Source organism: Aptenodytes patagonicus, chromosome 23 (assembly GCF_965638725.1).
Source record: "Aptenodytes patagonicus chromosome 23, bAptPat1.pri.cur, whole genome shotgun sequence".
NCBI lineage: Eukaryota > Metazoa > Chordata > Aves > Sphenisciformes > Spheniscidae > Aptenodytes > Aptenodytes patagonicus.
Genome location: NC_134971.1, coordinates 1,425,770 through 1,449,186, shown reverse-complemented (window position 1 = coordinate 1,449,186; position 23,417 = coordinate 1,425,770). Strand labels below are relative to the sequence as shown.

The 23,417-nt window shown below is 63.0% G+C and overlaps 2 protein-coding genes across 4 annotated transcripts; both read left to right on the top strand.

The window, feature by feature from the left end:
* Positions 1–1,190: 1,190 nt before the first annotated feature.
* Positions 1,191–13,049, top strand: FXYD6 (FXYD domain containing ion transport regulator 6). Of its 3 annotated transcripts, none has more exons than XM_076358382.1 (8): positions 1,191–1,312; positions 9,272–9,334; positions 9,578–9,616; positions 9,745–9,819; positions 9,957–9,993; positions 10,282–10,331; positions 10,452–10,494; positions 11,077–13,049. In XM_076358382.1, the coding sequence occupies exons 2-7, from the start codon at positions 9,277–9,279 to the stop codon at positions 10,478–10,480; spliced, it is 288 nt and encodes a 95-aa protein (XP_076214497.1). In that variant the 5' UTR covers positions 1,191–1,312; positions 9,272–9,276; the 3' UTR covers positions 10,481–10,494; positions 11,077–13,049. The 3 variants fall into 3 exon arrangements, with proteins under 3 accessions (XP_076214497.1, XP_076214496.1, XP_076214495.1); XM_076358381.1 differs by having other exon boundaries at positions 1,192–1,312; positions 9,275–9,334; XM_076358380.1 differs by lacking the exon at positions 1,191–1,312 and adding an exon at positions 5,246–5,371.
* A 1,244-nt stretch (positions 13,050–14,293) lies between these two features.
* Positions 14,294–16,947, top strand: FXYD2 (FXYD domain containing ion transport regulator 2). The gene is made up of 6 exons (XM_076358383.1): positions 14,294–14,387; positions 15,230–15,268; positions 15,412–15,486; positions 16,354–16,390; positions 16,540–16,570; positions 16,746–16,947. The coding sequence occupies exons 1-5, from the start codon at positions 14,294–14,296 to the stop codon at positions 16,562–16,564; spliced, it is 270 nt and encodes an 89-aa protein (XP_076214498.1). The 3' UTR covers positions 16,565–16,570; positions 16,746–16,947.
* The last annotated feature ends 6,470 nt before the right edge of the window (positions 16,948–23,417 follow it).

Here is a 23,417-nt window from a genome sequence, read left to right as displayed (position 1 = left end):
CCCTCCAGGGATTGTGCCGTGCTATATTAAACACGTATCTCCCTCCCGGATCTTGCTCCTCCCAACGCGCCCAGCTGCACAACGGGAATAAACTGGTTGGTTGCGCTCGGTGACAGGGCATTTGTTCACAGCAGCAATGGGTCCAGCCCGTCTCCTTCTGTTGGGCAGCATTTTGCCCTGCCTGTCTGAAGTATGTGCTGGTTTCTGACCTGCTCTGGGTAAAACCCAAAGGGTCTCTTTTTCTGCAGCTGCTAAATGCTGGCGGATCTGGGGGAGCCAATGCAGGTAGCAGGTCCCGAGCACGCCTGAAACCAAACCAGGCACTACCACCACTGAGCCAGGCCAGGCTGGAAGTGTCCCTGCTGCGCACTCCCCAGCTGGCCTGACCTGGGTGGCCCCCGAGATCCGACCGAGCGACATGACTTAAGCCCTGTGAGCGGGGCCACCTGGCCTGGCAGGGTGGCATCCCCTTTCCCGGCTACATCCTTCTGCTCTCGGGAGGCAGCGAGCAAGAGAGACAAGCCTCTGCACCGTGTTTACCAATTTATCTGTGCAGATTTTCCGTTAGCCTCAGAGGAGCTCCGGCAGCTATTGCTCGCTCGCCGTTTCCCCCGCTGCCTCCACAGCGGCTGCACAACGCGGGGCAGGGTCCACGCCCGCTCTCTGGTGCGGGAAGGGACGTTTCAAAGCCTGGAGGAAGCGCTCCCCCGTCGCAGCTGCACCCTGCGCGCAGCGGGACTTGCTGCGGGGGGTCTCGGAGCAAACCACGCTTCCCCGCCGCCCTCGGCAGCGCGCACGGGCTTGGACCCCAACCGCAGCTGGGCAAACGGGGCAGAGCTGTCCGAGCGCGTCCGGGGGCGGCGGGGGGCCGCGTCCCCCGGCTCCCGGCCCGCCCCGACCCCTTCTCCCAGGCGGCGTCCCGGCCCTTTGCGGGCCGCTCCCGGCAGGCAACCGTTCGGCTTTCGGGGTGCGGCGGCCCCGGCTCCGCTCGCCCCTCGCCCCGGGCATCGCCCCCCCGCCGGGGGCCGCGCCGGGCCGGGCCGGGCCGGGCCAGCCGCGCCCCCCCCGGGCGCTTCCAGCGCCCCCCCGCCGGCGGCAGGCGCCGCCCCCGGCCCGCCCCGCCCCGCTCCCCTTTGTGCGGCAGCCCCGCTCCGCGCACACGCTGCCCGCCGCCCGCCCCGCTCCGCTCCGCTCCGTTCCCAGCCGGCACCGCCCGGAGCAGCGGGGCGCGACAGCCCAGCCCGCTCCGCTCCGGCCCGGCCCGGCCCTGCCCGACGCTGCCGCCCGGCCCGGCCCGGCCCGGCGAGCTCAGGTGGGTCCGGCCGACGCGGAGCCTGCGGCGGGGCTGGCTGGGGAGGGGGCGGCGGGGCGGGCTGCCCGGCGTGGGGCGTCCTGCCGCGGCGTGCCCGGCAGCGGGCGGCTCGGGGGCGCTCGCCTCGGGGGTCCGCGTAGCGGGGTGCGGCGGCGTCCCGCCGCGCCCGCAGCCCGGTTCTGCCCGGGAGGCCGGCGGGGCCCGGCCCGGCCCCCGCCCCGCGGTGCACGGGCCGGACCGGTGCCCCGGGGCATCGCCCTGCGCCTCGGGCCGCCCGCATTCCCGGCCCTGGCGGCTGCCATGGCAACGCCGCGTGCCGTGGTTTCCCTCATCCCACCGTTGCCTGGTTACCGGCCCCCCGTGCTGGGAAGGATGCCCCGGCGGACCGGCCGTCCCCGCCGGAGACCACCGTGGGTGGACCCCGGCCACGCCCTGCCTCCCCCGGCACTCCCCAGGCCGGCTGGGCTCTGCGGCGATCCCCGGGGATCGCGGGGAACGGGGAGGTAATCCTCCTCGCCGAGTGTTTGGCAGCGTTCTGGCTTCTGTTGTTCAATGTTTTAGTAACGCCGTAGCAATACGTAAACAGTCAAGCGCTTTATCCCGGGAAGGCGCACCGGAGGGAAGGGAGAGCGTGTCTCTCGGAGTGTGTAATTAATGCTTCCTGAAGAAACAGATATCGGAGCCTCTGTGGTGGAACTCGGATCTTGCAGGAGTATTTCTGTGGGAGGGAAAGTGACAGGTGGTTTGTGTGGATGTGAATAAGCTTTGCAGCGTGAAAGAGCAGCCTCCCGGGAAAAGCTGCATGTGGATTAGGGCTTGAAGCAGTCCCCCGCACCCATTTCAGCAAGCCTGCGGTGCTCCGAGGTGCCGTTGGGTCCCGTTGGGATTTTTAGTCCCCCCAGGTGGTTTCACTCCCAGTCTGAAATGAAGACAAGCCCGGAGAGTCCCTGCCCGCGCAGCAGGGTGGTTCCGAGGCAATCCGAGGTGGAGTGATGGGGAGCGCGCAAGGGAAAGCTGCCAGCGTAAAGTGCAGTTGCTGCAATGCCAGGCCACCTGTTAGAGCGTGCTCGCGGGCCTGCCGGCGAATACCCCCGTGCCTGCGAGGTGTGGGGCTGGCTGCACCTTCCTCTCGTCAGGCTCGTGTTTCATGTTCGCCTTGGAATTTTAGCTGCCTCCTTGAAACTTATCTGTTCCGGTAACACATCGCGGAGAGTCACGGTTTTGCCAGGAGTTTAGACTTTGGTGTTGAGGACAACTCCCCAGCACAGCAAACCGGCAGCTTTGCGTCTGGTTGTTCCCCTGTGTTTGCCTTTCGGGCTGTCTGTCTGTTTCCGAAGCGTAAAGAGGCCACCAAGCTCCACGGCTGTCGCGTCACCGTGCCGCCTGAACATGGCGAAGGCACTGCTCGCCCTGGGCAGTGCGGAGGCGTCCTGCCGAGGGGCTGTGGCTGCCTGGCTGTCCTTCTTCGGGGCGTGCAGCCGCAGCAGTGCTGGCAGGGACGACGGGCGCGCCTGATGGGGACTTCTGTTTGCCTCGTGCTCGGCGTTGGTCGTGGCTGATGGAAGCAGCCAAAGAGAGAATGGAGAAAATGTCGGCTCTGATGCTCTGCGGAGTGTGGCAGTATTGTGGTACCCCGGGACACGTGGGAGCTTGAAACAGCTTCTCTTACGCTGCTATTTCATAGAATAGGATCATCGAATCGTTTGGGTGGGAAGGGACCTCTAAAGGCCATCTAGTCCAACCCCCCTGCCATGGGCAGGGACATCTTCAACCAGATCAGGTTGCTCAGAGCCCCGTCCAGCCTGACCTGGAATGTGTCCAGGGATGGGGCAGCCACCACCTCTCTGGGCAACCTGTGCCAGTGTTTCACCACCCTCAGCGTAAAAAATGTCTTCCTTATATCTAGTCTAAATCTCCCCTTTTTTGGTTTTAGACCATTCCCCCTTGTCCTGTCGCAACAGGCCCTGCTAAAAAGTTTGTCCCCATCATTTCAGTGTTTTCTGATGATCTCAATTTCTCTTGCTACCAGGACCTGCCAGGCAACCTCTGCTTTCACTGACCTGTTTGACTCCCGTTGTGCTGATGCCCGGCCGTGCCCCGCTCAGCGCGCAGAGCCCGGGGTTTAGCCAGCATGCAGCGAGGGCTGGGGAGCGCTGGGTGTGGCGGGGGACGGCACAGTTCAAGCAGGTGCACTGTTTAGGTTTACAGCACCCAATTATCTGTTAAGCAAACGAGGAGAGAACAGGAGCAGCGGACTCCTGACAGGAGGTGGTGGTGGTGTTTACTGCTTCCCCGGAGCCGAGGGCTGGGTTCTCTCTCTGCTCTCCCGAAGCTGGCGCTGCCAGGCGGCCATTAGCTCGGCAATCATTGCGCTGGAGGTTTGCCTCAAATAAAGGGCTAGCCTCGCTGTTTCGTGCCTGCCACGTCTTGTCTGGGGAAACGTGTATCGTCGGGGTGGGCTGGGGACTGCGCGTGAGCCAGATACGGCCAGGCAGCTTTGGCTAAGGCTCCTTGATGTTTTAGGGCCAGTTGCCTGAGGCTGGAAGAAGCCCTGCGGGAGGCAAGTTTAATGCTGGGGTATAGGTGAGTGATGCAGCACAGGATGCGCTCAGAGTCTCGCTTAGCTGTGTTCAGCGATTCCCTGTGATCGTGTGTTCTTGCAAGCATCGACCCCGTCGGGGGTGATCCGTGGGGCTCTGCGTGTGAGTCTCGTTCAGCAGAAGCAGGGCTGAAGTTTGGGTTGCTGGGGCCCCTGGAGAGGGTTTCCTTTGAATAGCCTCTGCTTTGGGGAGATACCCCAAACCTGGTCTTCCATCTGGTCAGCCTTTGAACCGGCACCAAATTTGGGAAGTGCTGTCCGTATCAGAATGGCGAGGGCTGGAAATCTCTCCTTCCCTCTCATTTAGGAACACGAGGCACAACAACAGGCACATTAATAGCCAGACTGATGCTGACGTGAAATGGCAGAAGAGTACATCGCTGCGTAGCTGGAAATGTCCATTCACACATGCACACTCTTAAATGCTCCAGGCAATTGAGGGCTGCTGTCACGGTCTTGGGGGCTTTGCACAGAAACTAGAGATTTTAACTAGGTCTGATCTTCGGGAGAAGCCCTGAGGACTCCTGACGGAAGGAGGAGGCTGCCCAGCATTATGCTGTGATGGCTGTGACTCGACAGGGCTGATCTATGCAAAACAATGAAAAAGAAAACAGGATTTCAAGATTCAATGCCGTTACAAATTTACCTGCCTTGCTCTGGCATGATTTGCTGTCTTACGGAGAGCTAATCAGTGGGCAGGAGGAACCGGGTCTATCTGCCCAGATTTCCCCCCGCTTCTCTATCGCACACACACACTCCATGCACGCACACACGCTAACCCAATAACATGCAGAATTGCAAGGAGGGGTTATCCAGAAGCAGGAGGCTGAGGGAGAGCTGTGACTGTGTCTTGCATGGAGTGAAGCGTGTTGGCTACGAGCTTGGCAGGGAGGCAGCAGGGCAGTGAATCATCTGGCCAGCACTGGTGCCTGTGAGCTGCGGCCGCGTGAGTACGGCTCCCAGCTCCGGCTGCCCGAAGCCCAAGCACAGCATGGGGAGGGAGCGGCGAGCGTGGCCCTGGCGCTGCCGCCCAGCCCTGACTCACACCCACGCTGGCGAGCCACAACCCCTGCGCGGGAGCAGCCCGACACGGCGTCTATGCCGGCTGCGCTGGGCAGGATGGGACCGAGCCCTGGCTGGGTGCCGCCTGCCCTGGGGCGCTGCTCCGGGGACTGCCAGCCCCGGCTGGTGGCTGCAGGGGCCAGGCTGTGCCGAAGGGGCAGCCGTGGCTGTGCCGGGGCCGAGCAGGGTGCCCCGGGGCGGTGCTTTCCCAGGGCAGGGAGGGCATCCCTGGGCAGAGGGCCCTGCTGGCATGCGGGGGCAAGGGCGGCTGTTTGGGCACCACCTGCAAACCCTCACCATGGGGCAGGTCCAGCCCTGGCTGCCTCTGTGGCGCAGGGTTAGTCCCTCAGCCTGGTCTCATCCCCCTCCTATCAGAGAGGGGTTCAGTGAAAGCACAGGTAAGCTCCCAAACAGCAAACTCCACGTACTCCCTCGGTCTGCGTCGCTGCCGCCTTCACCCGGGGGCCTCTCCCAAATGCCTGATGTCCTCCTCCTGGCACCTGCTCTCGCTCAGCCATGCAGATGGGGATGGGGGGGGTAAATATTTGGTTTTCCCTCTTAAAACTGCAGATTGAGTCGAAGTGAGAGGGAGGGAGAGCTCTGGGCACCACTGCCCCGCTTCCTGTGCCGCTCTGCCTCTCTCCGTATTAAGGCAGATCTTGCAGTTTTAACAGGAAAAAAACATGTTTTGATCCAAGTCGCATGCAAAGTGCGTTGCACTGCCCGTTCCCCGTGGTTTCTGTGGGTGTGTGGCTGCTCGGTTTGGTGACTGCAAACTTTGTGTCACTAATGGGGAGAAAACAGGGAGACTTCTGTCCAGGGGCGCAGTGTGGATGAGGAGCGGGCTGTGCCCGCGGGGCCGAGCACGGGGCTCCGTCGCTCGTCAGACAGCTGTTATTTTTCCGCTGCCTTTGTGCAAAGGCACAGCTGGATTCGGCATGAACGGAGGGCAGGGAGCGGCGCCTTCGTGCCTTGAACACTGTGGTTTGAAGGCGCAAGCGGGGAAAACGGCAAAGCCTTTGCAATGTTTGCTCTTCTCACTTTATTTCAGCTTCATGAAAAAGTGGGTGGGCCAGCTTGAAACAACCCAAAAAACCTGTGGCACTTAGCAAAGCATATGCTTCCTTGGAGGAAAACTGGGCTCATTTGCACTCCAGAATGCTGTGTTTGTTTTTCTAGCAAGGACACCGCCAATCCTGATGGTTAACTCGTGCGGAGAGAAGTTTTAGCGTGCGGAAGTGTGTGAATTTTAGGAATTGAATTAGAAAAACAAAGAACATATGTGTGCTGTGTGCTTGGCTTGGCAAAAAAGTGAACTCTGCTGCACTAAATGCAAGGAGCCAAAAGCTGAGCAGAGGACTGGAAACGACGTCTGTGGCTGAGCAGGGCCCCAGCGCTGGCCTGCTTCCTCGGGCGGCTGCGGAGGGCTGGCGGCGGCTGCGGGAGAGCGGGGAGCGAAGCTTTCGGCGGGTGCCGGAGCTGGGAGATGTTCGCTTTCGTTAGCGCTGGCAACACAGCCAGGCAGCCAGCAACACGGCTCGCGTGTTTTCGAAACCGCTCTGGGAAGTCTGGCCTGCACGTCAGAGCCTCTTACGGTTGCAGGCAGGGCTGTCCTGTGCTGTACGGCACCTTTCCGGGCGTCAGTGGGAGCACCCCGAAATAGAAAAGGTGTGAGGGTGGAATGGCTCGCGGGTGATGAGTGACTCAGGCTGAGGGCTGTGGGGCGCAGGGTGAGAAGTGCTGCCTTCAGGAGGTGCCGGGGCTGCCTGCTGTGGGAGGGGAGCGTGCGTGGGGCGAGCACGCCCGGCCGGCACCCCTGCACCCGCACCGGGGCTGCGGGCAGGAGAGCTCGGCCCCTGGGAGAAGGTTCCCACACGCCTTGGTTGGGGTGAGGGGGCTCAGGGCAGGGCAGGGACAGTTGTGAATAAGGCGAATTTCCAAGTGTGAGCTCCAGGGGATGTCACTGAGCTGCTGCTGCTGCTACAATAGTAGTCAACGGCAAAATAAACAGTAAAAGATCTGATTAATGATTTCTTCAAAAAATAAAGGCATCATTAATATGCTATAAGAGCCAATTAATACTGTTCATCTAGCAATGGCATGTGCTGTATTGCACCTCCTTGTGCACATACAACACCCTTATAACGGGTAATGACTGATTCTGTGCTGGCAGCCTTGGCAGTAAGTAGAGAAAGGACGTGAGATAAAGGACATATGAAAATGTGCAACTAGAAGTTACTGTATCACCAGCTGTTGGGTTCTTTGTACGTGTTTCTAAGACCTGGTAATTATCCAGAATTACGTGCCTCAGCAAACGAGGGGGCTTGTCTGGGCACAGGGAGCCAGCGGCACGCTCCAGCGCGGCGTGGCAGCGCAGCCCCGCGCTACACAATGGCAGCGGCAGCTGCAGGCAAGGGAAATTAAACCCTCCAGTGTTCAGATAAAACACGTTTACTTCAAAATGACAAGACACGGAAGGGGAGGGAAGGACGTGAATTATCATGGGACGCAACTTGTTGTGATGAATAAATCGGGTTCTGGAAATGTGCTCCCTGCGTTCGTGGGGCCGAGCGCGGGGCAGGAGCTGGGTCCCGAAGGCAGCACTGGGGACCAGCCGTGGAGCGAAACGCCGCTGGGGCCAGCTTTGGCAGGCTGGTGAGCACTGCTGAGCCCGCTCCATGCGTGCTGTTCCTGGGCACCTTCGCAGCACTAACTGGGACAAGGGGCCGTGGCAGGATCTGGGGGACCCTGGTGCCCCGAGGAGCTGGCCTGGGGCAGCTGAGCTGCCTCCCCCCCGTCGCTGGCAGCCAGGGTGGGCTGGGATGGAGGTTGCATCTGAATCAGGTCAGGCTCTGGAGGGGCTGAATAGGGCCACGCTGGGGATCTGCATCCGTCAGCGAGCTGAATTCCTGCTCTGTCGAGGGCCCCTTTCTTATCGGCACTAATCCAGCGCAGCAGCTGCAGCAGCTCTGTAGCACTCATTGCTATCAGTGCTGTGCAGGGCGCCCAATAGCCCCCCTTCCTCCCCTGCACCAGCAGCAAGCCCTCTTCGCGCTCCCGCACCATGTATGGCCACCGAGCCCTATCCTCGGGGCGCTTGGTGACTGCCTGGCAGCAGCAAAACACAAACAAGCAGAGCCCTGCGCGCAGGCGGGCGAGCTGCGGGCGGCCAGGGAGGCAGCGCCCAACCTGCCTCTGCGCTCCCGAGCCCCCGGCTTGCCCCCTCGAAGGAGGCACGTCTGCCAAGCCCTCTCCTCCTGGAAAGAGGCGTCCCCCGCATGCAGCCACCCACCGGGAAGGCAGGACGGAGGGCAGCCGCTCCCCTGGCCCCTGCCTGTCCCCTCGGGAGGAGCAGAAAGGATGCTTGTGCTGGCCCCGCTGTGCTCGGGGCCAGTTAATAGGTACCGTGTGTGCCAGCAGGGCCCTCCATTTGCAGAGCAGCGGTGCCTGGTGTTGGCTGGTCCCAGCAGCAGGGATGCCCATCCCAAATGGGTGCAGCAGCAGCTCGGGGCATGGAGGTGTGCAGCCCCTGCCCGAGCTGGCAGGGAGCGTCACAGCCCGGCCACAGCGTTGTTACACCCAGGCTGGCATCCCTTGAGAAGGATCCGTGCTCCAGCCGGGTGCCCCCGCACAAGGGCAGTGTGTCGGTGCTTGTGAAGGGGCAGGAACAGGCTCAGCTGTGAGGGGGGACTGAGGGCTATTTATGGTCTCTCCTTGCTGCTGCAGGTGAGCGCGGGGAGCTGGGAGGGGCAAGCGCGGCCACGAGCTCGTGTCCCATCAGGGCCACTGGCCTCATTGTAGGAATGTGCTGTAATTGCTATGCTAATTGGGACAAATTAAAGTATGCTCTGGGTGGAGGGCACAGTGTTGACCTTGATGGAGAGATCACAGCCCTTGTGCTGGCCCCATTGCCTGCAGCGCAACCTTGAGACTGCACCGAGATCCGTGCCAGGAGCAGAGCCAGCAGTGCAGAAGTGGTCGGAAATATACCACAGAACCCCACAAAAAGTCTGTCTGTCTGTCTGCTCAAACCTTTCCCCTCCTTTGTGCCTGCGAGCTGCCGTGTCCCCGTCAGGCTGGGTGCAGCTACGGCACCAGGTATCATGGCCGAGCTCCTGGGTGTTTCCCAGGGCCAGCCTGGCTCCTTCTCCCGGCGCTGGCTGCAAGGGCTGTGCAGCCCTGCCTGTCCACACAGTCGGGCGCGGGTTGCCTGTAGTCCCTCCGGTGAACCCCAGCCCCGTTGCGGTGCCCTCCATCAGCCGCCTGAGTGCTGAGCCTGCTTCTCCCCTCTCTCGCAGCAGCCATGGAGGCAGTGCTGATCTTCCTGTGCTCCCTGCTGGTGCCGGTGGCCGTGGCAGACGGTAGGTGCCAAGAGCTTCCCGCATGCAGGAGGTGGCAGGGGCGCGGGAAAAGGCTGCGGGGCCCCGGAGGACAGCCGCCCCTCCGATCCAAGGGGGCTGGAGTGGGGTGTGGGGCAGCAGCCCCGGGAGCCCGCAGCCCCAGCAGGGAGCGGGGTGCCTGCGCCGGCAGGAGGAGGGGGGGGGGCTGCAGCGGCACAGCCGGGAGGCTTGCTCACCTCACACCCCTCGTCTGCTTATTTCCAGTGGCCGCCCAGGAGAAGAAGGAGGACCCCTTTAACTATGGTGAGCATCGCTGTGCACGGGGATGGGTGTGCTGGCCGGGACACATGTGCATGTGCGATGGGGAGGAAAAGAGCCTGCCCCCTTCCCTGAGCTCGGCAGGAACAAGCCCCTGTGTCTCCTCCCCCCAGATTACCAGAGCCTGAGGATCGGGGGGCTGGTGTTTGCCGTGGTCCTGTTCACCGTCGGCATTCTCCTTATACTCAGTAAGTTGGGGACCAGGCGGGTGCTGGGCATGCGGGCCGGGGCAGTGGGGGCCGTTCTCGTGGGGGGGCGGCCGTCGGGAAAGGCCATGGCCCGTTCCCACTTTGGTCACGCTCATGGTGTTTCTCTCTCCTTGCAGGCAGGAGGTGCAGGTGCAGTTTCAACCAGAAGCCCAGGTGAGTGAGGGCAGCATCTCCCTTGGAGAGCCTCCCTGCCCCGTCCGTCCTCAGCTCTTCCCGGGCTCCCTCCCGCAGCTGGCAGAGTGGCTGCGCTCTCTTAGCATCCCTTTCGGGTGCCTGGTGCCCAAAGCAGAGGGATGCTCTGCTGCAGAGTTCCTGGGTGGCAAAGCAGCTGTGCACGCTCCCAGGGCACCTTCCGCAGCGTGCCCCTGCGCTGTCGGGCATCCCACCCCTAGGGACAGGGTGCGGGTCCCAGCCGCTCACACTGTGCACCTCTTCTTGCAGAGCTCCAGGGGACGAGGAGGCTCAGGCTGAGAACCTGATCACCTCGAACGGTAAGGTCGCCTGTCCCGTGCCGCGCGTGCTCTGCCACTGCTTCTGTGTTGCACTTGCCTGCCTGCGGAGCACGCAGCTCTAGGCAGGCGCTGCAAACCACTCTGCTCTTCCCTTTGCAGCAACGGGAGCACAGAAAGCAGAGAACTGAACGAGAGCCATGCGGTGAGTCCCGGGGCTGCCACGGACCAGCCCAGGCCAGCGTGGGTGGTGGCACCAGGGCTGTCACAGCCTCAGTGCTGGGAAGGAAGGGGGGGCAGCTGGGGCTGTGTAGGGGGGCAACTGCGGGGCTCCGAGTAGACCAGTCTGCTGGGACTGGGCAGCTCTGCATCCCCAGCGCGGTGCACGGACGAGCACTGGTAGGGGCTGCGGCAGGGAAACATGCAGTGCTGGCAAGGTCCTGGGTGTCCCGTGCTCAGCAAGCCCCAGGCAGCCCAGCAGGAAAAGGAAGCACCTGTCCAGATTTTCCCTTGCATTATGTTTCCTTTCCTTGTGCTCCTCCACCCCAAAGCGGTTTTATTTTTTGGGGCCTCTAGAGAGCTGAGTGCGAGTCCCCCGGGGCATCTCGCTCCTCGCCTACAGTCAGAGTTCCCCGAGCTCCTGGGCTGTGGCCTGCTTTTGGAGAGGTGGGAAATCTGGAGGCCGTGCTGGCGGGAGTGCGGTTTGTGCTGCTGGTGGATGAGCCCCGCGCAGGGAAAGGCGGTGGCACTGCTCCCAGCCTGACTCACTGCTCTCCTTCCCGCGCAGACCCAGAGACCCGAGGACAGATGCTTGGACCGCAGATGCCAGTGGCCTGCGAAGAAACTGAAATCGCAGCAACAGGTCCCTGTAAGGAGATGCGAAGCTGCTGTGTCTGTGTTACCCTCTGTACTTCAGCACTGGTTCTCTGTTTACTAACCCGACTAAACTCCGCTCACCGTCCTCTCTGCCTCCAGTGGTGTGTAATGTTGATGTGAGATGATCATTACCTCTAGGGCTAGTCGTTGCTGATGTTGTAATAGTGACTTTCTCTTCACCTTTCTCGTGCTGTGCGTGTGATTCTGGCTGTGTATGACTGGGAGGCGCTGCCCCTCTGGGCTGCTCCCCAAGCCCAGGAACGGGAGCCGCAGGGCAGGGCGGCGTGGGCTGCGGTGCACAGAGCCTGCTGCAGCCCCGGTGGAGCCCTGCATCCCCCCGCCCTTCCCCGCACCCAGAGCCGGAGGCTCGTGTTTCACCCCGGCTGGCTTTGGGCAGGGCTCGGGGACCAGTCCCGTGGCGTTTTGGGGGCCTGCCAGCGTGACTCTGGACCGCGCGTTGCCGTTTCAGCAATAATCCTCCTGCACGCCCCCAGCCCAAAGGCAGCCGTGATGGGGGGTGAGTCGGGCGGGGAGATCCCGCAGCTTGACCGCCCTAGGCGGTGGCACCTGGGTGCTGGATTTAAGGCTGAAGGGAGCTCCCCTGTCTTGCCTGCTCAGCACTCCATGTTTGTGTCCCTGGCTAAAACCAAGCCTCTGTGTGGGATGCTGTTTTAAATGTGAGGAAATGCTGTGGTGGCAGAGAAGCCCGTGAAATCCCCCAGCACGGTGACACTGTGAAAGAGGGCGGCTGCGCAGCGGTGACCCTGCTAACCAGCACAAAGCAGCTCCTCGCCAACGCTCTGCCTGCCCGCGAGACGGAGGTGGGCAGGTTAAACAGTCTCCGAGGGCTAAAGAGAAACATGGACTGAAATAAAGATCCTGTCCTTGCTTGTCTCCGGCAGGGAAGGGGCAGCGGCGTTTCCTCCTGGTGCTCCCTGCCCTTCCTGATGCCTTGTCGCTCCCTGTGCCGTGGTCCGGGACAGCCACCCACGTCAGTGCTGCGTGTCATCCCGTGGCGGTTACGTGTCATCAGTCCCCCGATGCCAACTGCCCCTTCTCCCTGCAGAGCAGCAGCAAGTGATGCTCAGGGGCTTTGCACGCCTGAGCTTGCACAGTGGCGATGTGCCGGCTCCAGAGGGGCTGAGCCCAGAGTCCATCGTCTGGGTCCACTTGTGGGTTAGAGGCAAACCTGTGAGTCTGGCCCCTTCCCCAAGCCTGTAGGCATGCAAAACCGTGGCCTCAGCTGGGGCTGGGGCCTGCCGGCTTGGTCGTGGGCACTTGCCAAGGCAGGGTCAGCCTGGGCAGCAGTGGGGGATCCCCAGGGCTGCATTGAAACACGTCCGAGTGCCGTCCGCATGCCGGGAAGAGGTTCTTGTCCTCCAGGATGGTTTTGAGAGGGGTTTCAGCTATGCCCACCCCACCACGGTAGCCCTGCCTCCAGCGTGGGCTGTGTCCCTGTGTGCTTTGCATCCCTTGGTGGTGCTGGGAAGCACGCTCTGTCCCATCTGCGCAAGGCGGAGGGACCGTGTCTCCGGTACCCTGTCCCTTCCCTTCCCCGTGGCCATTGCAGAGAGCTCTGCTCGCCTCCTGCCTCCGTGCTACTCCACAGTCTTGGGCAGAGCAGACCACGCGCAGCCCAGCCCCTGAGTGTCAGCTGTGTGCGTGTCCCACGTCGGAGTGCCCGTGATGTCTGTAGTGTGCCGTCGGTGTTAACACGAAACAAAGAAATCCCTGTGGTGTGTAGAAATGGCAAAATCCTGACTGTTGTAAAATAAACTGAGCTATTGTGTTCCCTTTTAAATAGGCGAGTGTGCTGCTGTGGTGAAGGACTGGTGTGTTCTGTGCTGTGACCTAAGGGGGGAAAGGAATAAAATATCATTTCTATCGGTGCCTGGCTGCGTCGTCTCAAGGGCCGTGGCGTTTCCAGGGCTCGGGGGAAAGGCTGGGGGGAGCGGGACGGGGGCCGAGGGCTCCAGCTCAGCCGGGGAGGCGGGCTGGGCGAGCCGGCGGGCAGCTTCCTATGCCGTCCCTCTGCGCCGGGCAGCGCCGGCAGCCAGGCTGGGGCGGAGGGGAGCGGTGGCAGTGCACCCCCCGGCCAGCACAGACGGGCTTTGTGCTAGCAGCGGCGGGCTGCCCAAGTCCCCTCCCTGCTGTGCTCTTTTCTGCAGCCAGCAGCAGTTTCAACAATAGCCAGAGACCGTGTGAAGGGAGCGCGTGAGCGGTGAGCCCCGCGGCACAGCCCCGAGGGACGCGGGCACAGAGCCCCCTTGTCCCTCGGCCTTTCGGGAGCTTCTGTGTCACGGCCGCTGGCGTGCTGATCGAGGGGGATGCTGACCACCGCCTCGGCTCCGTGACAGCAGGAGGGCCCCACGCACCACCCTCCCAGGGCTTGGCTTCACCCCACGGTGCCGGAGCTGAGCTGTTGTGGGCTCCAGGTGCCCACGCTCCTCGGCCGGGGCTGAGCCCCCAGGCGTGGCAAGGGGAGCGCTCCCTTGGGGCTGGCTCCCCCCGGCCACCGCAGCGCTGATCGGCTCGGGCGCGTGACTCCCGCTTGCTGATTGCGAGATTAGAGCAAACTGGATTGAACAGCCCCGCCTGGCAGCTGGCCTCGCCGGCCGGGGCCAGCACAGCCCCGAGGAGCGCAGCATCCTGGTGCCCGCCACCAGCCCGGGATGCACCACGGACATCGCCGTGCCGGGGTGCCGCAGGGCCCCCCGGGACGGCTCGTCGCTGCGCTGGGAGGAACTGACCCGGCTGTCGTGGGCACCTGCGGTGCCAGGCTGCGGGGACGGGGCATGCTGCCCGCTTCTCTCTAGCAAAAGGCTAGAGAGCCTCTTGCAGCCCAAAGCCGAGCCCATCCCTCTGCCCCCCGCCTCGGGCTCGCCTCCACTGCGGGAGGTGAAGCCCAGTTGGCCTGATGTTTGGAAAGCCGAGGGAGGGCGTGCCGCCCTCCTCCCGGCTGGGACAGGGACACCCACGGCTCCGGGGTGCCCAGCCCTCCCCGCCAGCTGGCACGGTGGGTGCACACCCTGCCCTCCCCTCCCGGGCCTCCTTCCCAAAGGCGTGTGGGAGCCCTGTGCCTCCCCTCGTGACTGCGATAAACATTACACCGAGGCCGTTAATGTTTAATGAGGTTTGTCTCCCAATTAATGTGCTTTCCCGTGGGCGCCCGCTCCCAGAGCGAGACGCCCGCCGGACGACACGCCGACGCGATGGGTGATGGTAAGGGCGCTCCGGAGAGCGGGGCGGGCGGCAGGCACCCGCGGCAGGCACCCGCAGCCAGCACCCTGCTCGGCCCACCCGAAAGGGGCTTCCCTGGGGGGGCAGACGCCTTCACGGGGGCATCTCTGCGGGAGGCGCAGGGCTGGTCCCTCCTGCCACGCAGAAGCCTGCACGGGGGAAGCTCTCGCGGAGGATTCAGGGGAGATGTGGGGATGAATCCCCAGAGCTCTGCAGCCTGCTGGCGCGTCGGTGCCGGCTGGTGTTTGGCTTCTCAGGGGGATTTCTCCTTCCAAACGGCTCCTGGCAGAGGGACGTGCAGTCAGGTAACGTGGCTCGAGTGGTGACACGCAGCCACCAGACGGATGAGCCTGCTGGTGTGGAGGGAGGCTGCCGGGAACCACCCCGGTTCAAGGTGTCGGCTCGAGGGGTTGTTCAGTGCTCTGTGCCGCCGGAGCAGAGCCATCGCTGCCCCGCTGAGCCTTGTGGGCAGCGGCACTTCCCGAGGGCACCGTGAAGGCTGCTCTGCCAGCGGCGCAGCCTTAGCAAATAGCAACCGGCTGCTGCAAACAGTCAAGCCGGGTCCCTGTCTGCAGCTTCACCTGGAGCTCGAGAGACTCCCACACGTCCTGCGAATGCATCCTGCAAATGCACCGTGAACTTTAAACTTCCTGGGGTGAGAGACAGGAATTCGGGAATTCTTACTGGCTCAGCTACATCTTAAGGAAATCAGAACGCTCTTGCTTGCAGCCCTCATTCCTGATCTTTCCCACCTCGCCTCCCCGTCCCGGCTCCCACTGCAAGCCCAGGCCCTGGCTCTCACTTGGGTTTCTCCTCTTTTCCAGAACAAGCGCCCGAGCAGGGCCTGGACAGGTTCAGCTACGGTGAGTGTGTGCCCCGTGCAGCCCGGGGGCTGCAGGCAGCGGGACGGGCAGCCTGCTCCCACACCTGCCCGTGGGCTCTGCTCTGCGGGCTCAGCCCCGCGCCTCGGCCAGGCTGACGCCTGCTCGGGTCTCCTCCTCCCCAGACTATGAGACCATCCGCAACGGGGGGCTGATCTTCGCTGTCGTGGCTTTTGTCGTCGGGCTCCTCATCATCCTCAGTAAGTGCCTCGGGTGGGTCGGACACCCTCCTCGGCTCCATTCCCCTGCGCGTGGCCCCTTCTCCACTCGCATCCCTCGCCCCGGGCCAGGCACTGGCCGGGTGCTGGGGTGGGGGGCTGCCAACCCTGCCCCGCCACGCGAGGGGTGGGCATCTCCCGCAGCTGGGGCTGCCTGGGAAATTTCCATCGAGGCAAGCTCCCAACAGAAAGCGAGTTGGGAAGGAGACCACATAAATATTTAGCGTTTCCCTGCCAGCATCAAGGCTTCAGAGGGAAGGTCACTAATTAAAAATAGCAGAGAAAACTCTGACATTTCCAGAGTGAGAAACCAGCTTTCCCAGAGCCCTCAGACCTCGGCAGCTCCCAGAGAGACCTGGTGCCGAGCGTGCAGGGCACCCTGCCCGCACGTACAGGCACTGCCCGCCTCGCTCCGCGTTGCACAGCGGGTTTAGGGAGAAAGATAAGAAAACCACCTGCATTTGCAATTGTGGGAGCAGCTTAGGCAGAAAGACAGACATTTGAGCAGGCTCTCGTGGCTGGCGCCTTGCTGGGCAGTGCCGGGGGCTGCAGCTTTGGGGTCCGGGGTAGTGTAGGGGGGCTGGCCAGGCAGCGCAGCTGAGCCGGGCGCCAGGAGGCAGCACATGGGGTCGGTGTCTCCCCACACTGGCGGGAGCCGTGCAGGAGGCCAGCCCCAGCGTGGAGGCAGGGGGGTTCGGGGCTTCCCGCAGGAGCCAAACCTGGTGGTCCCTGCTGAGGGGACAAGCCCGCGAGCAGGACTGCTTCATCAGAGCAGAGAGGGGCGGGGGAGATGGGGCGGGGGGGAAGGCTCCAGCCACAGGAGGCCTCAGTTGCTCCTCTTGCCCCCAGGCCAGCGGTTCCACTGCGGAGGGAAGAAGAAGAGGAGGTGGGTATTGCACGGTTTGAAGGCAGCCTCGTCTGTCCTCCGCGTCCTAGGCCTGCCAGCTGAAAGGGCTGGATTATCGGCTCGTGCTCCCTCCCGTCTCAGCCACGTTGCCCAGCGTAACATGTCTCCCGTTGCTTTTCGCTCCACAGACAAGGAAACGAGGAAGACCTGTAGCTGCAGGTAGGTTGCAGGAGGATGCACCCAGCTGGCAGCCAGGCTCCCTAGGCATCCCTCGATGCTTCGAGGCACCCGTGCTTCAGGGAAGTACCTACGTGGGGGTTCGTCTCGGGAGGAGAGGAGCTAGTACACACTGGCCTCTGTGGCCGTGTGACCCTCCCGTTCTGTCTGGTTTCAGAGCTGCCATGCCGCCGTGGAAGCAGAGCTTCATCCAAAGCAGAGAAGTCCTTGCCAAGGGCCACCCCTTACCCTGCTTCAGTGGATCCATTACCCTGCTCACCCCAGGCGAGGCCAGAACGCAAATTGCCCTCACGCTTTCCCCTCTGTTAGATCCGGCAAGAGTTTCTTGGCTAATAAAGTTCAAGCCGAGAGAGGTTAAACTTTGTGCCTGAGGCATTTGAATCGCCCACTCTCCTGGCCCAGCACCAACGACTTTTCTGCCCTGCAGGCATCTTCCAACACAGACCCAGGAAAGGTTTCCGCTGGCTCCCCCGCACACCCACGGCACGGAGCAGCCGGCCGTCTCCGCTCTGGGCTCGCACTGTGGCCGGCGGAGGGAGGGACGTTCCCGCTCCCGGCCACCCTGGCTGCGTTGAAGAAACACCCCTCTCACCCAGCGTGAACGCTGGGCTGCGGGTGCCCGAATCCCGCAGCACGTGCCGTTCCCTGGGATACCCCGCGAGGGGATACCCCGCGAGGGGTCTGCAGCGCGGCCCTGCGCTGTGCAGGCTGCAGGGTGGGTCAGATGCACCCGCGGGCACGTGCTGTTTGCGCGGGGCTGTTCGTGCGCTTGCCTCCTTGGAGCGCTTGATCCAGGCCTCCTTCTCGGACAAGAACGGGGCTGGGACGGCGCACCCGGCTCTCCGGTTTCACGGCCTCTCTCATCTTCGGACAGATACGGAAACGCCTCTTTACAAAAAACCGACAGCCAAGGCACCAAAGCTCTCCCGCGATAGGGCGGCGAGCGAGGAGGGAGGTTCACTCGGGAGTGCCGGTGCGCGGGTGAGTTGGAGCCGCGCGGCCGCCTGGCGGCCGCCCGGGCGAGCCCGCTGGCGGCTCTGCTGGCCCCCGGAGCTCCGGAGGGCTGCCTGCCCCCCCGAACCGCTTGCCCCCCAGCACCCTCGACCCCTTCCCCTGCAGGCTTTGCGGCCGAAGGCGTGCCTCGGGTCACCCTAAACAAGCAGAGAAGTGGAAATGGCGGGGACGGGTGCGGCGGGGCGCTCGCTCCCGGCGTCAGCGGTACGCGGGGGTGCTCTGCCCGGGAGCGCTTTGGGTGAGAAACAGCAGATTGCGCTTCCCTGCTGGCAGCGGAGCCGGGCCCTGCGCTCCTCCGCGCTCGCAGCCCCGCGCGGGGAGCGGTTCCCGAGGGCGGCCCTGCGGGAGCGGGGAGCCCGCAGGAGCCCCGGCCCCGGCCCCGGCCCCGGCCCCGTGGCGGCGGAGGGCGGCCGGGCGGGCCGGGCTCCTGCTGCCGCCTGGCGCCCGCCGCGCCGCGCCGCGCCCACGGCAGCGCTGCCCGGGACGGGCCCCGCCGCGGGGCGGGGAGGGCTCGCTGCGGGCTCTCGCCCAGCTCGGGGCGATTCCTCTCTTCACCCGAGGGCCCTGCCGGGGCCGCAGCCCCGCGGGGGTCGGGCGGGCGCTGGCTGCGGGTTCTGGAAGCCCGACCGTCCCGGCGCCGCTGGCGGAGGAGAAACCGGCTCGCCTGGTCCGTTTGGGCTTCGATTGAGGTCGGACGTTGGCAGTAAAATAGGATTAGCTGGGGGAAGGTTATTAGACAAAATCCGTGCAATTTGTCTAATCTGAGGTGCTTATTTAACACAGTAAGGAGATTATTTTGAAATATAATTTTGACTTGACACTGACCCACTAATAGAGACTCGTTGCAGCTTTGCACAGCTCGAACGGGAACCGGAGTCCTTCGGCAGAAGGAGAAAAGTGCCTGTTTAACAGCACAGACAAGCTGAAGGGTTCGCTCGCAGCAGAGCTGGCCCTGCCCGCTCCCTGCTCCGACCCACGGCCCTTGCCGGCAAGGAGTGCGGTGCGGTTGCGTCCCCCTAAAGAAGGAGCCAAAGGGCACAGCGGCCAGGAAGGCAGCTGGTGTATGAAATGAGCCCGTCCTCAGCCAGGTCTCACGTCCTTGAGGCCCAGGGCTCCCCGTCTTCCCCAGTGCCCGACTGTGCCAGGGCTCAGGGCACGGGCATGCCCTTCAGGGTGCGTGTCCCCTGGCACCAGCCCCCCCAGAGAGCCCTGCAGACAGAGCTCCTGCAGCTCAAAGGGAGGAGATTAAGGGGAGCGAAAAGCCGTGTCTGGCTCCCTGCACAGGAGGATCTCTGTCTCGGCACCAGATGGCATTAATAGCATTATTGTGCACGGCTTGCGGACACCCACGTGTGCACGCACCCTCACACAGCCCTTCGCACCCCTGGCTGGGGCTCGGGGGCTGTGCCACGGGTCGGGGGCACTGACAGGGTGTGCAGCGGCAGAGCGGGACACGTTGCCAGCGCTTGAAGACTCACACTGGGGGTTACATTTGGAGGCCAGGCTATTATCAGAGCTAAACTGCGAGCAGCCTAGCTACGTGCCCCTCCAGGGTGGAGCCGGGGAACCTGGGAACCAGGAACAGGGGAAAGGCATAAGCAAATTATACGATGCATGGTAAATATGGCCTCCCTGTGCCAGGGGCAGGGGTGCTGCCAGCAGCCCCTGCTCGCCGGGCCGGCACACGGGTGTAAGTTGCTTCCGAGGCAGGGCTCTCTGCTCCTCTCCATGCCTCCAGAGTCCTTTGCTTTGGATGTTGAGCCCAGGAGCTATGGGAGCAGGAAGCTGGGAAGACTACAGGGAAAGGCCACCACGTCTCCGCTCGGCTGCCTTTCTCCTGCCGCTGCCCTGGTGAGAGGCTCCTGCTCTCCCCGGGGACTGGGCAGGTGGAGTCGTGGTCCCCGTCGGAGGGTGCCCCGCGAGACAAGTCCCAGCCCCACAGCCCTTTCGCTGCGCCCGCAGCCCCGCAGGTCAGCTGGGAGCTGCGGCCTCGGTGAGGACGCGTTCGTCTTCTCCCCTGAACCAGGCAATCTTGGAGGATTTCTCTCACAGTCCCTTGAGCCATTAATCTTCTCAAAATAAATCTTTTCTGTGACACAAAGGGGATTGGGTAAATAATACAGTGGACAACTGGAGTGTCCTTTTCCTCTGGGAAGACTTCCAGTTCTGAACAGCTTCCCCTTGGCACTGGCTATTCCCTGTTTGCTTTGCCAGTCTCCGAACAGACAGGTACAAGGGAGGAGGGGCTCCGGCCAGCTGTGGCTTGGCCAGCTCTTGTGCTTAATGCACGACTGAATGCGAGGAGATGAGGCACCGGGGCAGGAACAGGAGCAGCAGCCAGGGAGGCTGGCTGCTCAGCTCGCCCAGCCTGGAGTCCGCCAGCACTGCTCCGCCATCTCCATGATGCCAGGGACACATTTGGCCCGTGAGGAAACGTGAATGCAAAATGTCTCCTCATTAGTTAAAACAGGAGAGCAGCAAATGGTGACTAATGGAGCCAAAGAGGAACACTTGACTCTGTGGAGAGATGGGACCGGGCTGGCGGGAAGCCAGCCACACGCCTTGTTCTCCCTTTGTTCTGCTCCCGAAAAGGCAGCGCATCCATCAACAGCAACGTGTCTGCCAAAACAGCAGCGCTCCACGGTCTTAAATTATCCTCCCAACCAAAGTAAATAACATTGCAGCCCTCATTTCCGTGTTGCATGTGCCCCAAAGCAGTGGTTATTAGGAAATAACTGCTCACACTGAGATGGACGGCTGCCCCGGAGCCGGGCCTGCAGAACAGCCATGCAGCAGCGATGCCGGGTGAGCGCAGCCCAGCAGCTCAGCTTCAGCAGCGCGAGCCCAGGGAAGGACAGGCTGGCTCCTCACGGCAGGTTTCACAGTGGGCTGAAGCTGGGAAGCAAAGAAGTGTCCTCGTGAATCCAGTCTGTGTGTCTCAGGATCATGCCTTGGCCCTGCTAAAACCTTGCAGAGCCGCTGGTGACTCCAGGCTTGCCCTGGAGCTGGCAAGGACACGGACCCTGCTTGCCTCCCTTGTACCGGGCTTCCCTCTGCTCTGTGTCGGGACTCCTGCCAGGCCTGGGCGCACACCTTGCACACCCTCCCCTCAGCCAGGCTTGAAAACCCGGGATGCTGAAATACTGCTCAGTGACAGGAGTACAAACTGCCGCTAGTCTCCCTGACTTGTGCTCCTAAGTCGCTTGGGCATCGGGGAAATCCTGCCCGCAGCTGCGTGTCGGGATCGTAAGAGCCGGCCAGGGTGGATGCACGGGCTGGTGTGCCCCTGCCGGGAGCGGGGCCGGACACCCCGGGGGACCCGGGGGCAAGCGGTGCCGGGGCGGGGGGCCCGGGGGCAAGCGGTGCCGGGGCGAAGGCCCTCGGCACCGGCCACGGCCCCGGGAGAACCCGAGCCACGCTTCCCCGCTCCGCGCTGTAATGCTGCAACACTAGGGGGAAGCAAAAATCAAGCTTCTTGCGTGGAAAGAGTCTTCCCTGGGAAGCGGGAGCGTGTTCTGGTCCCGGAGCATCGGTCCTGCCCAGGCCAGCAGCAAACCCCGGCTCTGGGCACGGGCTCCCGCTTGGCCCCGGGGGGACCTGGAGCCCTTCGCGAGCCGCGGGGAGGGCTTTCCCTTACGGAAACGCAGCCGTTTCTGTAGTGCGAGTGACCCAAGGGGCTCAAGGAGGATCCCGTTTTCGGGCACGTCGACCTGCTGGCATCTGCCTGGCCATGGGCTTGCCGGCCCCCTTTACCCGGGTACAAGCCCCTCGCCACCTCTGGGGCATTTATCCTCCCACTGCCCCACGTGGCAGCCGCTCGCTCCCCTCTGCCGCCAGGGAAACTGAGGCATGGAGCGGGGCGGCAACATGCCCACAGGCAAGGTAGGGGACATTTCCCCCCTCAGCACCGCCCCAGGCAGCACCCGCGCAGGGCCAGCCTTGGGGGTGAGGGGCTGCTGCCCCTTGCCCAGGCTGCAGAGGGGCGCAGGGGGACAGGACAGGCGTTGCTGCAGGGGACCGTGCCCAGGAATGCCTGGCCCTTTAACGTCCAGACGCTCCCAGCAGTTGGCCCAGCTGCAGCCTGTCCTGCAATTACCCCCAAAGCCTTTTTCCTCCTCCGCCCTGAAGGTGCTCGTTTCTTGTGCGGGGTTACTGGTGGGCCTGGGCTGGCAGAGGTGGCCGTGCAGGGCTGGGGACCGCCGTGCAGGGCAAAGCCTGTGCCTCGGCCCCTGCGGAGCAGGGTGGCCAGCGGGGGGGTCACAGCGGGCCGGCTCTGCTCGCAGGAGAGGTGCTGCGAGGCTAAGTTCGTGACTGTGTGGGAAGTGCTTTGTGGAAATCGGCTAGTGCCAGATAAGTAGCCCTGTTGTTTTAATGACTGCTTCCTCCGGGGGATTTGTCTGGGAGGGCGGCTGAGGGCACGGGGCTGGGGACTGGTGAGAGGTGCGGCGTGCCCTGGCCGCAGGGACACCGGGGTGAGGGATGCTTCCCGTGGCGCTGTGTGCCCCTCTGCAGCACCTCTTCCCTGGCACCGGGCAAAGCCTTGGCCTGCCGCTGACCCCGGGAGCTGTGGGGGTGCCTCTCGGGACCCTCCTTTTGGCTGTCTTCCCCAGTGACCCTCTGCATGCTTGTATGGAGGGCATTTTTTTGCATATTAGTGGAAGAACTATCCTTAGGGGAAAGCACCTGGCTGGCTAACAGGGTACCTGAGCATGGGGCACCCCTGTAATCCCCAGAGCTCTGGGGCCTGGGGGATCCTGGAGCTGCCCAGAGCCAGAACAAATGCCGGGGAGGGGGAGGTTAGAGGGGGCCGGCTGGGTTAGAGTGGCTGTGGCGACACTGCCCCTTGCCCTCGGGGAGAAGCAGAAGCATGTCTTTTGTGGGAAAGGCCCTGCTGTACGTGTTCTGCTGTGGTGAAGTGCAGAGGGTCCCTTCTGCCGAAGGGGGAAGCTTGTTGGGGCTCAGAACTGCGCGTGGGCGTGTGTGGCTATAATTTCTCTTGTGTCTTGTGTGGAGTTCGGGCCAGGGAAGTAATTCCTTAGTATGAGCTTGACCTTGTAGCTCGCTGTGCAGCTGGGCTCACTGCTGGCTCTGGCAGGTTGCTCGCTCCCTGTTAGCAGGTCAGTGGGTACAGGGAGTGTGAGACACGCTTCTCCCAGCGTGTTAGTGCTGGCCTCGCTTCCTGGGAGCCTCCTATGTGCTGCCAAAGTGGAGGTCAGCACTGCCCAAATAATTAATGTGATGACTTTCAGCCCTTCCTGATCACAGCTGTATGGAGCACATGACATCGTTCCAGCCTGCTGATGGGGTGGATGTTAGCAGGATACCAGCTTTCCGGGCTGAATGCTCGTGCAAAGGTGATGCACAAATGCTTCCTGCACATATTCAAATGCGGGAGCTGCCGGAAGGCTGATGTCCCTGAATGGCAGCTGCTGGGCAGGAGCCGAGTCCCAGGTGTGGGCTCGCAGGAGCCAGCTCCAGGGAGCGCCTGGCTACCTGCCCTCCGCTGCCGGACCCGCACGTGCGTCTGGGCTGAGGAGGCTGACAAATGGCCTGGGCTGAATGATCAATGGATGAGCAAACGGGGCCGTAATGAACGGCACAGACAACTCAAGGACTTGCCATGGCTCCCCGAGCGTGATCCAGGGCTGGTCATTCACCCTGTCAGCCTTTAGTTGTGGTCTCTTCTTGTGCTGCTTCCCGTCTTGCCAGTAGATGCTGTCCTGTCCTGGAGGAAGGAGCTTTTGGCAGGGTGAGGTTAGGGCTCTCGGTTAGAGGCTGATTCTCTGAGCTAGGGATGATGAGGAAACTCACTGGA